The sequence below is a fragment of the Sprattus sprattus genome (assembly GCF_963457725.1).
Source record: "Sprattus sprattus genome assembly, chromosome: 1".
Taxonomy (NCBI): domain Eukaryota; kingdom Metazoa; phylum Chordata; class Actinopteri; order Clupeiformes; family Clupeidae; genus Sprattus; species Sprattus sprattus.
The window spans coordinates 70,131,406-70,148,152 of NC_137920.1; the positions used below are offsets into that span (position 1 = coordinate 70,131,406).

General features: G+C 40.1%; 3 protein-coding genes across 3 annotated transcripts; 2 read left to right on the forward strand and 1 right to left on the reverse strand.

Moving 5' to 3' along the window:
* Nucleotides 1-564: 564 nt before the first annotated feature.
* On the reverse strand, nucleotides 565-8,030 carry ik (IK cytokine). Its single transcript, XM_080851957.1, has 20 exons — nucleotides 7,886-8,030; nucleotides 7,249-7,315; nucleotides 6,877-6,969; nucleotides 6,720-6,779; nucleotides 6,422-6,589; nucleotides 5,704-5,818; nucleotides 5,511-5,581; nucleotides 5,353-5,399; nucleotides 5,003-5,166; nucleotides 4,811-4,922; nucleotides 4,666-4,711; nucleotides 4,337-4,529; nucleotides 3,117-3,135; nucleotides 2,861-2,945; nucleotides 2,246-2,326; nucleotides 2,079-2,136; nucleotides 1,814-1,902; nucleotides 1,562-1,670; nucleotides 1,364-1,398; nucleotides 565-989 (listed from the first exon to the last, which is right to left on the reverse strand). Exons 1-20 carry the CDS (start codon nucleotides 7,893-7,895, stop codon nucleotides 962-964), a joined length of 1,650 nt encoding a protein of 549 aa, XP_080708083.1. The 5' UTR covers nucleotides 7,896-8,030; the 3' UTR covers nucleotides 565-961.
* Nucleotides 8,031-10,088: 2,058 nt separating this feature from the next.
* haus4 (HAUS augmin-like complex, subunit 4) lies at nucleotides 10,089-13,801 on the forward strand (the record flags this gene model as incomplete). Its single annotated transcript, XM_080846350.1, has 9 exons — nucleotides 10,089-10,146; nucleotides 10,242-10,381; nucleotides 10,619-10,750; nucleotides 11,080-11,208; nucleotides 11,484-11,580; nucleotides 11,888-12,033; nucleotides 13,112-13,242; nucleotides 13,353-13,421; nucleotides 13,615-13,801. 9 exons carry the CDS (start codon nucleotides 10,089-10,091, stop codon nucleotides 13,799-13,801), a joined length of 1,089 nt encoding a protein of 362 aa, XP_080702476.1.
* A 1,121-nt stretch (nucleotides 13,802-14,922) lies between these two features.
* ndufa2 (NADH:ubiquinone oxidoreductase subunit A2) lies at nucleotides 14,923-15,846 on the forward strand. Its single transcript, XM_080836194.1, has 3 exons — nucleotides 14,923-15,050; nucleotides 15,427-15,533; nucleotides 15,646-15,846. Exons 1-3 carry the CDS (start codon nucleotides 14,947-14,949, stop codon nucleotides 15,735-15,737), a joined length of 303 nt encoding a protein of 100 aa, XP_080692320.1. The 5' UTR covers nucleotides 14,923-14,946; the 3' UTR covers nucleotides 15,738-15,846.
* The last annotated feature ends 901 nt before the right edge of the window (nucleotides 15,847-16,747 follow it).

Below are 16,747 nucleotides of genomic sequence, written 5' to 3' on the forward strand. Positions count from 1 at the left end.
TATATTAGTTCAGCAGGTCACCTGGGAAGGTGTTATTGAAAATCTGTAGCTAGCTTTGTACCAATGTTGTGGAGGAAAGTTTCAGACATACAGATAGAGGATGACAATTGATCTGTCTCCATTGGCAGAAATAGCATTTGCAACATTAGATCACCAAATGGGTTTATGGTATATGATGATTGTCTAGAACGCTGATGTTGAGGGAACACGCTGATGCTTCAATCTGCAGAGCAATGGTGAAGAGCCTGCAGAGGAGAGGAGTGAGGAGCCGGCAGAGGAGGAGAGGAGTGAGCAGCGGGAAGAAGAGGAAGAGGAAATCATCACCGTCTTCTGAAACGTGATGACCTCATGCGTCCTCGTGAATCATCGCCGAAGCACTTTTTCCTCCAACAGAAGGACAGCATTTTTTTTTTTTTAAATGAAGGATTCAAAGACTTGAAAATGCTGACAAACTCACATGAAGTTATATTGTCCCCGATTTTTATTGTTACGGAGATTCAAATATATGCATGTCAGATACCTCACACATGCAGCTTAGAGCCGAGATCTGTAAGGGTTTGTTGTGTTACCTGTGTACTGACTTATATACTGGCACATTACTTAAGGCTTAAATAAAGGACTTTTATGGGTAAGCCCTTTATACTTGATTACATGAAGTTGAGGAAAGAAAACACTACAACTTAATGTGGTTATAATTTTAGTTTTTTGAAGACTTAAAAAAAAAAAAAGAGAAACATTTCGTACTGAAAAACAGCACCATGCAAATCATATTTGAAGTAGAAATTACACAATCAGAAAGAGAAAAAGTATTCCTCTGATTAGCAATGTTGAAGACAGCAATAATTATATTAGGAAAATGACCGGCATACACTTCGTTGACACAAAACAGGATTTGTACTATACACATTTCTTTGAGATTCAAATCTCTTTGTTTGCCCATGATGACGTTCAGCGGCAATCTTCAGTACTTTGGTCTTTTCACTGAGACCCTGTGGAGAAAGAAATATGAGGTCACAGAAAATCACAAACACAAGAAGACAAAACAACTAAACCTAACAATTCAATGCCAGTGGGAAACAGTGCACAATGCAAGGTGAAGGTTCTAAAGTTGAGTCATTACTTTCCGCAAACAATTAAAATGACAGGATTAACCTGTTAAACACTAAGTACTGGGATGGTGCAACACCACAGCTTCAGCACAATGTGACCTCATTTACTTGCTGCTGACAGATGAACTTCAGAGAAACCACACACTAGTTTGTTTCTGATGGGTTCACAGTGTCCCTGTCCAAATGTCTGACTGACTCTAACTGTGAAGTTCATCTATAGCAGGAAAAACACAACCAATCTTGACTGCTCTTACCCGTCAGCCTCCGATTTCTTCCTCTTTTCAATGATCTGAGAAATGAAAAGAATTAAAGTTTAATTCAATTTTATTTATATAGTGTGCCAAAACAGTAATAAATTGTCTCAATGCGCTTTAAGTGTGACTCAGGGTGGAACTGGCATAGCCAGATAGCAGGCGTAATGTAACAATCTGTTGGTCAGATGAGATACTCACAGCACTGATCTTTTTCCACTGGCGATCCAGCTCGGCTTTTTCGTTGGTCTCTTTGAAGCGACGAGTCTTCCTGCCCTCAGACATCTTGATGCCATATTGAAAAGCAGCCCTGAAGGACAGTACAAATATATAACATATAAAATACAGACAGTCTGAAAGTAAAAACTAAAAACAAAAGCTGAAAACCAAATATATACAAGAATTGTGACAAGTGTGTCCCTGTGTGTAGTGTGTGTTATATATACCACATACTTGGGCAGGGCTTCTTTGTTGTTCATATAGTCACTGTACTCTTCTTGTGTGTCAAAGTCCCAGCGACCAAGAGGGCCCTTCTTGTTACCCTTTGTAGACAAAAACAGAACTTAAATCAGCAAACAACAGTGAGGACTTTCAGAAATACATTTCACAAAGTTAATAAAAAAGTAAAGTAGTTGAGAGGGATTCATTCAGTGTTCCCAGTATAATAATGATACTGTTGCCTGTTGATGATGATGACTATATGTTATTGCACACAAACCTGGTCCATTTTGCTGTAGTCCACTTCCTCATCACTGTCCACAGCCAAGTCGTCCATTCTGAGAGGTCAAACCATATACATTCATACCAGTCAAACGCTGATTGATGTGCCGTCATGTGCAATGTTAAAAACAACAAAAAGGGACGGGTCAGCTGAGAAGCACTCACGTGGCTGGGTAGCACTCGGCGTAGCTGTTCGACGTGCCAAAGAAGTCGCCAAGACTCTTCTTTTCTTGTCTTGTTCCAGCAGTACAATGCAGTTAAGGGCTTATCACAACAGCTCCAGGACAAAAAAACACAAGTAGGGCACATGCCAAAAATAGAGCACATCAGGGTTTCAAACAATACATTCTGCCTGCCTGACCCAAGTTCATTTAGGTTACAACAGGTCATGCAGCCTTCAAAAGACAGACACAAGTAAAACTGGTTACTCAGGTGGGAGCCGTCAGGTATGGCGTCAGCTACAGATTATGTTGGGAGGGTGATACAAGATATGAGCAAATGGTACTTGTTCCAAACCACAGACATTAATGGCCACTCCACTCACGCGATGTAGATCCGGCACATATTCAACAACCGCGCACAGTACAGGCAGCTGTGCGCAAGAAACAAAACATGGGGAGAGGCAGAGAATGGCACCTGCTTGAAGACAACTAAGCAGCAGGCGCTCAACGCAGCCATCACGCACAAGAGAGTTTCTGCTTGGCGAGCGCAGGGGGGCACTTCTCTATGGTGCAGTAATAATAATAATAATAATAATAATAATAATCTAATAAAGGATATATCTCCGGGCCCGGCCACCCGGGGCCTGCAGCACCTGCAAACTTCTCATTGATCAGCTTGATCTGGTCCTTCAGTGCTTCAGGACCTGTGTGAATTAGCACAGAGAGACAGAGATATAATGTACCCAACTACACTGTGGTGGTACACTGGAATAAATGCAATCATGCACATACAGTCACACACAGACAGTCACAGACACACACACATAAAAACAAAACATGAACTACAATAAAACAAATTGACAAAAAAGAATTACCTTTCTCAATATCGATAATCTGAGGAAAGAAATTGATGGACATATTCTGTTAGATGTTTTGGAGAGGTGTATAGGAAAGTATGTGTATTTTTATTTACAATTAACTCATACATGAGACAACTATGGCAAGTGAACCATGGGTTCCCACTTCAAATTCAAATGTATTTATTTTTCTGGTGGAAAATAAATCAAAAACAATGGAGAATATTAGGGAGGGAAAGAGGGAATTATTTATCCAGTTTAGAGGTTCGAAAAGGCTACTTAGAAATATCGATACACATGATTTTCCTTATGGGTACATATATTCAGCTTCAAAGCAGTTTGGCACATTTCGCTACATAAATACCAATAGTCACCTTTTATCAAATATATGTAAAGGCCCAAGAACTTTTAGTTCAAATTCACTGTAACAGACCACCTGAAATACTTATATAGTCCCTGGCGGCCTCTGCTGGTCAAAAATAGCCCAACCCAAGAAAATGTGGCACAAGAAGGGTGAACATTGATAAGCTACAGTAACTGATGTAGTGCAGGATAATGCATGGCAAGCCCTTTATTTCTACCCCAATCACCCAAAACATCACTGGAAATTTCATGTGTAAAATTTCTGCTGACCCTCATATCATATCCAGATGACCCATATTCTTAACTATGTGCTGTTCATGCAGCCGTAAAGTAACACATAAATGGTTTGTTTGAAGTGTCTCCTGCATGCCTTATTATTGTGCTTGCACCTGAGGTCTCGAAATGGAGGTTAAATGTGGGGAAAAGTTATTTAAAAAAAATGAAATGGGTACATCTTCAATTTCGACATTTTTTGCGACATTATTTATACAACTGATTGTGCCCTGCTTTGTGGGGATTTAAACTTTTGTTTTGCCATGTGTCGCACGTTTGATTTTCATTATTTTTTAACAAATCTAGGGTCATTTTTCATCTTTACAGGCCAGTTTCTGCCAGATTAAACCAGCTATGGCCTTGAGGCCATTTTCGGGTGCCTGACGACAAAAATCCTTATGAAAAACGACAAACTGAGCAGAACTTTGTAGACCAAGTACATTTTCCCATGAGCAAAATGATAGGCTCACAACATTTCTAAGTGGTCACTTTGAACCCCGGCACTTTCGCTACAATTTAGGGGCAAATAAAAACTAAAACTGGTTGAATTGACATGGAATAGCCCACATCCAACACTGCACTTGTTTCTTCCTCATGCTCACCTCATGCTCATGTTCATCATCATCCGCTAGAGGTTTCTCAAAGTAACTGTGCCGTCTTTTCTCCTCCTCTCTGTCCCTCTCTCGCTCCCTCTCGCGTTCTCTCTCCTTCTCTCTCTCCCGGTGGCGCTCCTTCTCTTTCTCGCGGTTAACCTTTGAGGTGGACGGAGCGTAGTCTCCAATGTCGTCGAATATACTGCGGGACAATTTGGTTACAGTAGAAGCGTTAACTCCTGGAGATTACTTGAAAAAGGAGAAAATAAGGGAAACAGATTTTTTTTTTTTTTACAACTTTCAGCACATTGTTTGACAAAAATAAATAAATGACATACGTCAGGTCTGCTTCAGGACCAGGAGCCTTCTTTTCATCAAGCTTTCCTGAAAAAGAAACAAATATTATATCCATGACCTGATGATCAACCTATCCTGCATTCCTTCATCAACACATGCTGCTCTGCCAGTGCTCCAAAGACTCACCCCCCTTCTCTTTCTTCTTCATCTTCTTGTTCCGTGTGCCCTGCCTCAGGTAGGACAGGATCTGGGTCAGTTTACTGATGACGATGTCATTGGTGGTGAGGGTGGTCTGGGCCTGGGGGAGAGAACGCCTCAACATGAGCTTTGTTTCATCGCTGAAGGCACCTGATGTCTTCTTAGCAGGGTTGTACTCACCTCCATGGTGGGGCAGTCGGCTTTGCTGCGGATGAGGGTGGTGGGAATGTCCGTGTCCGCGTACTCATCCTCCAGGTCGACCACGTAGGCCATGCGCCCTGGCAGAAAGAGTTCGTTCCTCTCATACTGTCTGCCTTTCATCAGGATGCGGTACATGTTTCTTCCTGTGGGATTAAAAGTGAAATAGTATAATAGTGGGAACAGGTGTTTTTTTTTTAGCTGTGTCGGAGCACACAGTTATCAAAAACCACTCAACTTATATGACAAGGTGCTGTGTTACAGGACGCTATGTGGTTGTCTATCTTCACCCTTCAGAGGTGAATCATTTGTCCTAACCTACAGACACTTACCAAGGCGAGTCTTAAATTCGATTTTCTCCTCAGGTACTTCATCTTTTCTGTGGACACAAAAGACATTTTTCTCTTCACACATGAAAATACAAATAGAGTATTGGCGTGTCTTGCACAGAGAATCAGAGTTAACCCCTGTAAAAAAGTGCCATACTTACTTGACTTCTTTCTGCACTTTTTCCATCATGTCCTCTTCTTCCCTCTCCTTGCTAGTGATCTCAGCTCGAACCTGAGAGTGGACAAACCAAAAAACAGAGCTTCAGAAAGATAAAAGCACACAGAAAAACAATTCCGCATAACCTGTCAATTTCCAACCCCCGGCTGTTTTCAGCACTTATTTCAGAAACTGACCTTCTGCAACAGGGCAAAATCCAACCCTTTCACCAAGTGAGTATGCTCCATGTCACCACCCAAGAACTTGGACTCCTGGATCAACTGACGCCTCTTCTCTGCAGCCGATTTATCCCTGGTAATCAATGTATCAAAGTGGACACAAGTCAGCATTTATGACAACGGATTGCAACAGATTGATGAACATCCCACAAACATAATCTCACAAATATAATTTGTTAAATGTAGCATGAAGATCCATATGTAGCACAGCACAACAGGAATGCACTGAATAACTAGGCCAACATTATGATTTGTTACATAAAAGACCCATTGTTGTATCCATTATCACCCCACTCCTTATGAACATGTTCTCCCTATGTGTACTTGACTTGTGTAAGCTACTGGATGTCCTAAAATTTCCCTCTGGATTTATAGAGTATCAATCTAAAAAGGCACCAGGGCTCAGAGGAACACCTGTCCCTAAGTGAAACTGGGTTGCGTATTATTCGGATCACAAAATGGTACAATATCCGCATCATATGGCGTCATACAGGAAGTGTAACGTACTTTCAGGCATTTGTAGGGGTACAGAGAGCTAGTATAACCTAACCCTAATCCTAAGAAATCCTAAGAAAAAGTTGATTCTGACACTTAGGATTTGTTTTTTTATCCGATATATCCGCAACTGTGAAACTGCCAGGCTCAGGAGCTTGGGTGCATAGCAGGAGCCACTCACGCTTCTGCCGTGGGCCCCACCGCTCTGTAGTTGGCCGTGGTGCTGATGAGTTCAGTCTCCTCGTAATCCTTGTTGACGCCATCTCGTCTCTCACGAGCTCTGTCACGGTATTTCTCAGCAAGCTCACGCTCCCTCTCAATCTCTTGCTGCCTCAACTTGGCATAGTAACTGAAACGGAGGGTAAAAAAATGATCAGATATCGATGTAAGACTGGAAAAAAAGAACGTTATGCAAATGGCTATATTACTTTGATAAAACAAGGCTCTTAGGTTAACAGAGCCAATCTCAAAAACCGAACCTTTTCTTTTTCCTCCTACGTGCAGCAGGGTCCTCCTCTTCATTATACTCCCGTGGCATTCTGGAAAAAGACACCAAGTTAAGTCACACTTTCGCTCCCCTGACATTCATGACTGAACGCTAGTAGCACATGTGTGTATCCACATAGTCAAACTCACTCATGTGCTCTTGATTTTGAAGGTGGAGCTGAGGAGGGGGTAGCTCGAGGGGTCATCAAAAGCTTTCTGAAGTCTTCATTGGTCAGCTTAGATCTATGAGTCAAAGCAGGATGACTTGTTATTGTCACAGTATGGAAAACATTTCCATCATGGTCAGTATACATTTCTACAATTATTTGGTAAATAAACATTATGGTACTGTAAATGCAACTCTCCAATACGCCAAGCTCAAGTCGAGACTCACAATACCGTTTAGGACACCACAAAAAAAAGCCATTTAGACCATTATCCTCTAATCCCGGCACCACCACGTAAACGACACAAGAATAAATGGTCACTGGATTCTATTTACAAACAAACATTCATACTCACTGATTTGCTGACCGAGGATCCTCCACCTCATGACCGTCTGGTGCGAGGGGATTCGAGTATAGCTCAGCTACAGAAAGAATAACATTTATGGTTTTAGAGGGTTTCTTTTTCTCTAGACATGAAGTGTACTGTAAGTGGAATGACTCCAGACAGGCATAACAGGCTTCTCATATTAACATAATTAGCTTTATGACAACGGGGTTAATAAGATAAGGTTCAATAAATCAATACATGTTTTTTTGGGGGGGGTAAAAACTTGACAGTTCCTCATAAATGTTTTTTCTAGATAACAAGATATGCCCTGTCATGAATGAGCAGTTATACGTGTCTACAACCAACCTTGAAATACAAACAACAAACCCCAGAAATGGCTACAAAACATTAGCATAAGTGTAAGTTTCGTGGAGCTAGCTAGTTTAAAAACATTAGCTAAACAACCTCATTGAGATCAACGTACCCACATACTGGCTAGAGGCTACAATAATACATGTGCCGATTGTAATTGATGTGTAGATTGAGATAATGGTAATATCAACAAAACATATTGTGTAAATATAGGTCACGTTAGTATGCGACCCAGACAGCTAACATGCATATGCTAGCAGGTTTCTTAAAGCTGAAACAAAACGTTACTTACTCTCTGGCATTTTGAGGATTTAGTGCACCAAATGTGAGATTAATTGGAGTATTTCAGACAGTCTTCTGCAACATGTACTTTGTTTTAAAAGAGGAAAGAGGGAGATATATGCGCGCACACGGATGTTTAACGTTAGCTCTAGCTGCACTAGATACTCCGTTGTAGTGTGAAATCCGGAAGTTTCCTTCTTCATGTGATCTTTCAGGGATGGTGAAAGAAAGGCCCGTTCTGCAAATGCTGCCACCTACTAGCCTGGAGTATAATCGTCTAGGTTGGCGTTAATCGAAAAAGAACTTGAGAGAGCACCCTTGTATTGCCCGTGCTCACAGTCACACAGCTAATCTAAATTGCGTGCGTAAAGGCCAGAATCGTCATTCCTAAATATGTTGCGTTCAATGAACAGTACATTTATATTGCATCGCCTGTCCAAGGGAATTCTGAAATAGATGTGGGATTATTTTTATAAAATTGAATCTTTCCTTTCATGTGTTGCACACTGTATGAGGTAAGAGTGGTCTCTTGGTATGTAAGCTACAGTATGCATTCTTGTGGAGTGACCAACCAACTCAGAGTGCCCTCTACAGAGATGAATGATTATGTGTCATCCCTTGTCTTTTAACAATACTATCGAGCTGTATTCCACTCACATCCAAAGTCTCTGGCACTTAACTGGTTAATCACTCCGGTCCAATCAGGGCTCAGATACACATACGCGTTTTTGTAAAAACGGGACGCGAGCAAATGCATTGATTCCTATGGTACGGCGCGTTTAAAGCGTGCGCCCCTTCTCCACCACGCGTTGCGTCTTTGAAGCGTTTTTTTAGGTGCGCTTAAAAGTTGAACTATTCTCAACTTTCCAGCGCAAGGCAGGGAAGCGCTAGCCTGGTGACACCAGCCTACGTATTTCCGCCTGAATTGATTTCAAGCTGGTAACGGCCAGGCTAGGGAAGCGCACCGCTTCTGTTTTGGCCGCCGCACTTTGCCAAGGCGTTACTGAAGCGTCTCTGCCTGAAAAAAGACGCGTATGTGTATCTAAGCCCTCACTCATTTTGCATCTGGTTCACCCATAGACATGTATAGATGTCTATGGGTTCACCAGCCGAGGCTTCAACATCAACATGTTAAAGGCACCCAGTGCAACTTTATGTAAACATTCAATGAAAAATAAACATTCAATTTCTAGTCTTTTTTACACGTAGTACGTTTCAATAACTCCATACCATTACATATCGACATTCAAGGAGCAAAGATGAGACGTCGTTGTGTGGTGAGAACTGATAGAAAATCGTAAACAACAACAATCGCCGGTGGGGAGAGGCCATTTTTCCATTGACTGGAATCCTGCTTTATTTATTGTAGGTAACAAAAAATAAAGAAAATGGCGGCGATTGTTGTTGTTATCGATTTTCTATCAGTTCTCACCACACAACGAGATCTTATCTTTGCTCCTTGAATGTCGATATGTAATCGTATGGAGTTATTGAAACTTACTATGTGTAAAAAAGACTAGAAATTGAATGTTTATTTTTAAGCCTCGAAAGTTGCACTGGGTGCCTTTAATGGGCGTGATTATTCAGATGATCTAAACCCTACCTAGCTCAGCAGGTACCCACTGAAAAGACCAAAAGTCCAGGGGAAATTCATATGAACACATTTGTTTGTTTGTTTGTTTACAGAAAATTATAGACTTGTTTTCTGCTCTGTGTTAAGTTTAGAACAACACCATAGGCCGCAAGGTGAACCAAAAGTCTGTACGAGCAGCGAGACACATTTTCCTTTCCCCTCAGACTTTCACACCAGTAGATGGGGGTAATGTTCCTAAACCCAGTAAGCTTGACACCAATGAAAGAAAGCAAAGAAAAACGACGAGCCAATCAGACAGGGGCGCGCGGAAATAAACAGGAAAACTTTGACGGTCCGTCTGAACTAGGTTATTGGTAAGACATACGTTCATAAATGAATTAGCTGTTGATGGGTGTATTTGTAATAGACTTGCTTATTTTCCAGCACAGACTTAGTTGTGCGTTTTGTCCTGTTATTGTATTCGAGTTGTATTATTTTGCGGGATCATTTCACGGCTTTCTGCAGCTTAGAGGCAAGACAGTAACGTTAAACTATGGCAAGCTAACCTTACATTATCAAATGTGTCTAGTTCATTATTAAAGAGATTTTTCCATTCTTAACCGTCTTACGCTAGGGAAGTATGGCGTCTTCACATCCAGTTAGAACATCTGAAAAAGAAAATAGCCTGCTCGAGAAAGGTAAGTTATTGACCATTATTTACTGTTTATGGTTTTGACAAAGCAACGCCTAAACATCTTTCTTGCTCAAATCCAACACGCTATTTTCTTTCAAGTTCTTAAAGCATTCCCCTCAGCCGATTTAACGGAAGATGACCTCATCCAAAATCCTCAGTTCTGTAAACTTCTGGCCAAACTGTCATCACATGTGGACAGCACTGGTCTCACTAAGTCTCTTCAGAAAGAACTGAAAAAGGCATAGTACTTTCTTCTAAATAATCAATAAACCAACGATATGTTCAGCATTTGTTCATGTCAAATACTCTATTTAAGGGAAATCTGCATGCACATTATAACTGTTACTTATGGTGGTTTCATTTAGAAGTAGCCTGTAGGGTTCACTTTTGATGTTATATCCGATTAGCCCTTCCAATTATTTCAGTGTTGTTAAGATAAAATGAATGTTGAAACAATTGATGTGTACAAATTCCAGGCGGATGAGGAGCTTCAGACTGAGACAAAAAAGTGGATGAGGCCTATGATTATTCATCAGTTACTGGAGGAGATTGTTCAGGAGTACATCATTGGAAAGTACCAATCCACTGTTACGCCAGATGATGACAAGGTACACACTGATCAGGGGTGGACGTTCACATCTCTTAAGGGTTGATGTGACTGTTGGCATTTATAGCCTGGCAGCAGAACAACTGATACAACTAAATTATTGACCAATCTTTGATTTCAGTCAACTGATTAGTTGTGTCAGTGGTGTGTTTTGTGTTTTGTTTACAGAACTCTTATCACTCACAGAGATTTTATTATTCTCTCAAACCATATGCTTGAGTGATGGCTGGGTACGAGAATGAAACGAGAAGTCTGCCATATTTCAATTTCGTTGTGTTCTGTAGTTGACTGAGCATATGTGAAGGTACAGTATGAATTGTGTCTTTGCAGTTTTACGGAACACTAGAGCAGTGTTTATTGGCTGCCAAATGTGACGTGCAGTTGCATCTGAGTGAAGGCCCGTCCTCTGTCCTAGGGATCTCTTCAAAACACGTACAGAGAATAATGCCTTCAGAGCAGGTAGGTCCATGACATACAATATTGACTTTGTATGGTATGTAACCAGTAAACATGAATACGATTTACTTTGTCTTCATGGAGGAACAGTAGCTTATCAAGAAGATTAGTGAATTAGTAGTAAGCCTCTGAGTTCAGACAATTTATGTATCTGAAGAGAAGTGAAGGGGCCTCTTTCCGATATGCTTTCAGCTCTTCACAATTAAACTGCTCCCTCATTTGCCTATTGCCTACATACTTTACTCGGATGTAATTTCAGGTTGTTTTCTTTTTTAAAGGATGTACAAGATATGGAAGAAAGACTGCCTAAGGAGCTGGAGAAACATCTCAAAAGGAAGGCTTTTAGCATCCTAAGCTATATTCAGCCAGAGTCAGGTGCATTGTTTAACTCTGACTCTCAGGATATTCTGTAGCACTTGTTGGAACTGATGTATATATATGTTTGGTTTACTTATTTCAAAACCATTCCCCCTGTTTGAAAAGTTGCAATGTATTTTTTTTTTATGTTAATTTCTCTTAATGTTTAGAGAAATAAACATAAAAAAAAAATACATTGCAACTTTTCAAACAGGGGGAATGGTTTTGAAATAAGTAAACCAAACTTCACATCAGTTTATAGTTGTTAAAGTTGAGGCTGTGCTTAATCTCTTTTTGTTTTGTTTTGTGTGTTTATTCCGTTCAGAGAAAGACAGTGATGGTCTAAAGTTGGAGAAGTTCAACCATCTCCCTCAACTGCTGAAGGAGGAGAGGAACAGAATTGAGCACCTAAGAGAAGAAAACGCAGAGATGGCCTTTAAATTGACGCGGCAAACTCACAGTTATCTCAATGTATGTCAGGCTAATGGCCAAAACATTTGAACATGATTTAGTTAGGGTATTTTACTGCTATATTGCCCTCCTCTCTATCAACATAAAAGAACATTATGGCATGTTTGTAGTAATGTAGTGCAGATCACATGATGCAGAAGTTCGTTTATTGACACATCTTTTAATGACGGCCACAGTGCTTTAAAATTATGTGTTTGAGTCCACGTTAATGTTAGCTTTTGTGTATGAGCAGACCGGGCTCATTATATCAAACTCGCGGGTGCAATTGATTGATTCACGTCAATATGAACTCAATGAATGATATCACCATGACTCACTAGTGGTGGAAAATTAATATGAAAGTATTTGTTTGGTGAATTAGCGCGTTCTCTCCAAACAATCGCGGGTGAGAATGGGATATTCTCTCCATACATTTGTGTTCATTTGAGCGTCCTTATAAGTTATAAAGAGGGTTTGTAAAGGAGTTCATGTCTTCGGACCTCTTCTGTTATGTTTGTTCATAATCCACAAGAAAAGGCTTGTGAGACGGTCTGCAGGCTATTCATGATTTAAAACAATTCTGGGTCTAAAAAAGACTGTAGTATGCTATGAAACCGGAAACATGAGACTCATGAAAGGCTGTGGTTAGCAGGCCAATCACAGTCTTTGCGAGCTGCGTGGGGCCGGAGTGTCTTTGTTGGATAGTCAGAAATTCTGGGGGACACACTTAAGCACGTAAGGGGGGTTATTTAACTGCGCAAGGGGCTCTTGTGAATCTTACGTGCTTACGCGTTGCGTCTAAAACTGAGTATAATCCGGCCTTTAGGCTGCTGGATCACAGGTGTTTGTGATGGCAAATGTCAAACACTGTGAACTGGAAATCAATGTGATGTGACTGTATATTCTGATTGTGTAACAGCCCTGCTAGTCATCACTTAACTCTGACATCTCACAGTATTTTGTTACGCAGCAACTATCTATCTCTTGTGCAAGATATTGTGATTGTGCAAGATATTGTGCAAGATATTGTTATTGAGGATAGTACATATGTCCTCAGTTTTATTATTGAGAGTCACTGATGTTTTGGCTGCTATCCCAGGACCTGCTGGAGCACATGAGGCTTCTACAGACTTTGCTTCTGGAGAACAGATTAAAAGTTCAGACAAAGTTAGACCGGAAGAAGCTGGAATACCTTGAAGACAAATGTAAGCTTGGAGTACAGAAGATAAGGTTTGTTTTTTTATTATTGATCAATTATTGGTTTTGCATTGAAGTGTACTTATTATGCTGTGATTGATAACATCCTATCTTTACTAAATGATTGATTGTCCCTGCTTTAGGGTTGAGTTGTTGGATATACAGCTGGACACATACACACCTAGCAAAATATCTACACATAAAAAAATCAGGTGGGTTCCAAAGCACTTAAGTGACCTTAGTTTTGAAATGATTGTCCAATTCTCTGTTTTGTTTAGTAACTGCAGCTTTTTTAATAATATTACAGTGGATCCTGTATAGGATGGTAATACAACAAAGGCATAGAGGGTGTGTTTTTTATTTTCACTTATTTAACTGGTTTTGTCTTCTCATCATCCTGCATAGAGAACAGCTGGAAACAGAGTTGACGGCCACTCAGAAAGAGAAGCAGGCGGTTGAAAACAAACTTGCTTCGTATGACATGTTTGGTCAAGAGTTCAAGGACCTGGTGGAGGAATTTGCTCGTCTTCAGGTTGAAATTGAAGCCAAGAAGTTAGCCGTGGATACATTGACTAAACCAGAGGTTCAATGATGTCAGTCGTGGTCCAAATTCTGCACAATTTTCTTTTTTTTGTGTGCTACTGGATTCATTTGTACAAATGTTTGTGATTACTACCATACAATACTATTAAATAATAAAACTTAGAACTTAATTCTGTATGAATAAAACAGACACCTTGGATGTACAGATTTGTATAATTTATTAAAAGATTAAATAAAAACAAATGTAGAACAAGAATGCAAAACAACTAAAATTTCACACCACTGTTCAAAAAAGTAGGTCAATAAACAAGAGGGAGAAAGGAGAAGACGTTAGTGTTTGTTTAGACCTAATGAGTGCAGAATGCATTATTTACAGTCTTTCACATTCTTGTTGGGTGACTTGCCACTCCTGGCGCAAAAAATTCAAGCAGCTTGGCTTTGTTTTCCAGGTCTGGGGATTGAGCTGGCCATGACAGGGTACTGATCTGGTAGTCCTTCATCCACACCTTCACTGACCTGTCTGTGTGGCAGGGAGCATTTCCTACTGGAAAAAACACTTCACTTGAATTTTTGCGCCAGGAGGGCGTAAAGTCACCCAAAGGCAAAGTGAAAGACAGGTGGAGAGCATGCCATGACGCATGAAAGCTGTGATTGTAAATCAAGGTTATTCCACCAAATATTGATTTCTGAACTCTTCCTAAGTTAAAACATTAGTATTGTGCCATTTAAAATTAATATGATCTTTTTTTTGTTATTTGGACCAGTTGTCATTTTTCTGCAAATAAATGCTCTAAATGACAATATTTGTATTTCAAATTTGTAGTTTATAGATTAAAACAATACTGTTAATTTTACTCCAACACATACCAATACAAAGTTAAACTAGAGAAACTGATCATTTTGAAGTGGTTTCTTATTTTTTTTTTCTCCAGAGCTGTATATTTTTTGAGTTCGTCATGTTAATCCACTGATGGATTTAAAATGGTTCAAGTCGGTCTTTTCTACTACAAGCCATCAGAGGACGTTGACGGAAGATGGATTTCACATAGCCTTCAGGTTATGGATCATTCACTAAACTGAATTTCTCCGACTATTTTTTTTTAATCTTGTCTAATTTCTTCCTGACACTCATGAGATATAATTGGCTGTTGGTCAGCTACGTCATTGGTACTGGACCGTGTTTAGAGAAGCATCATGGCCGCCGCCGTTGTGAGGGGAATTGGCTCTAACCTTGCCAGGAACCTTCGTGAAATTCGCGTACATTTGTGTCAGACGTCCGGGTCCAGTCAGGGAGCCAGGTACTGTCCTGAAATTGTTATCACTGTGTGATAATGTAATGTGTAAAGTTATTTTTTATATGTAGCCAGCCATCCCGCTAGTTGTTAGCAGATTGAAGCACGTCCCCTTAAAGGTTTCAGGTCGGTCAATAATTTGCTGCTGTTAGAGTGTGTGACATAAATACAGCAATTGCTTTAGGTAATGCAATCAGAAGTGGCTACTTTTATAAGCTTCTTGACGTTTGTGTGAATATTTGGTTGCTAATGTAAGTTGTCTTCAATATAGCTAACTGGCTAATGCTTCAGTTGCGATGACTTATTGCAATGAATTAACGTTATTTGGGTTAGGAAGCATCATTTGCGGACATTGACATTTATTGGACCTTATGGGTTTCAGAGATTTTGTGGAGCAACACTATGTGACCCTCAAGAAGGCAAATCCGGACTTTCCCATTCTGATCAGAGAGTGTTCGGGTGTTCAACCCAGGCTGTGGGCACGCTACGGTGAGACCATGTTACAACTAGTCTTTCTGAAAGTCTGTGTCTAGCCTGTACCCTTAGTATTTTTGTTATATTTGTTGGCCATTGACCTTTCCCCTTGGCCCATCTTTTGCAGGTTTCGGCAAAGAAAATAGTGTTGCTCTTGACAACATGAACGCTGACCAAGTGGCAAAGGCAATTGAAACAGCTGCTAATGCAAAACCATAACAGTCGCCAGTTTGCATTGGAAGACGCCTGTGTCTCTCTGTCTCGTTGTGAAATGTGTATTGTGAGCTCTTAGATGTAATTAAAGTGGAAATAAATCTATTTAAATATAGAGTTATCAGCGCGCTTCTTCTGATTCCTCCCTATATGTATAATATCTTCCATAATAATCAATAATTCATTTGAACATGGATTTCACTCGCAGTTTTGATTTGCTGCTGGTTATTTGCAGCTGCTGCATGGCGGCTATGGTAAGATATGTCACTCTGTGGCTTAGTGTTTCAACTTTGAAGTTTGCCTAGGATTTGTTAAAATTATTAAAACAATGGGAGATTTGGAAGAATGGGAGATGGGTGTTTTAAAAAATAAATAATAATAATTATCAATAATAAAGGTAAATCACAGGCAGTCCCATTTTTTTTTATAAACCTGTCCTTTTTTCAGCAGTGTTTCCTCCATGGTCTCTGTATCTATACAAGTCATAATCTAAGTATAATCTATAGTAAGATATTAACACAGCCACAACTGTTTTTTTTTATAAACCTGTCCTTTTTTCAGCAGTGTTCCTCCATGGTCTCTGTATCTATACAAGTCATAATCTAAGTATAATCTATAGTAAGATATTAACACAGCCACGACTGTTTTTCTGTCACTATTTTGTTCTCACAGTGAAAAAAAAAGCTGGTTTTCAGGACTTCTTCTAAAAGTTCATTGTAAAGAATATGGTGATGTTGTACCTTTGCACAATACCACCCCAAAAAATCTCTGGTATGCCCAAATACCCTTTGTCTCCTCACAACCTTACTTTGCAAGCACCCTGATTAGTAGGTCTGCATAGTTATGGTTTGTCCTGTGCAATTTATTTAGAATGTAATGAGGCAGCTTGGATGATGCACAGTGTGCAGGGGCTCCTAGTTTTAGGTGTATGGGTGTCTTTGGGAACTTGGGAATGTGTTGGGGAACCACATAACCTATCTAGAAGTAGCACACTGTCCGCTTCAAAGATGGAAATT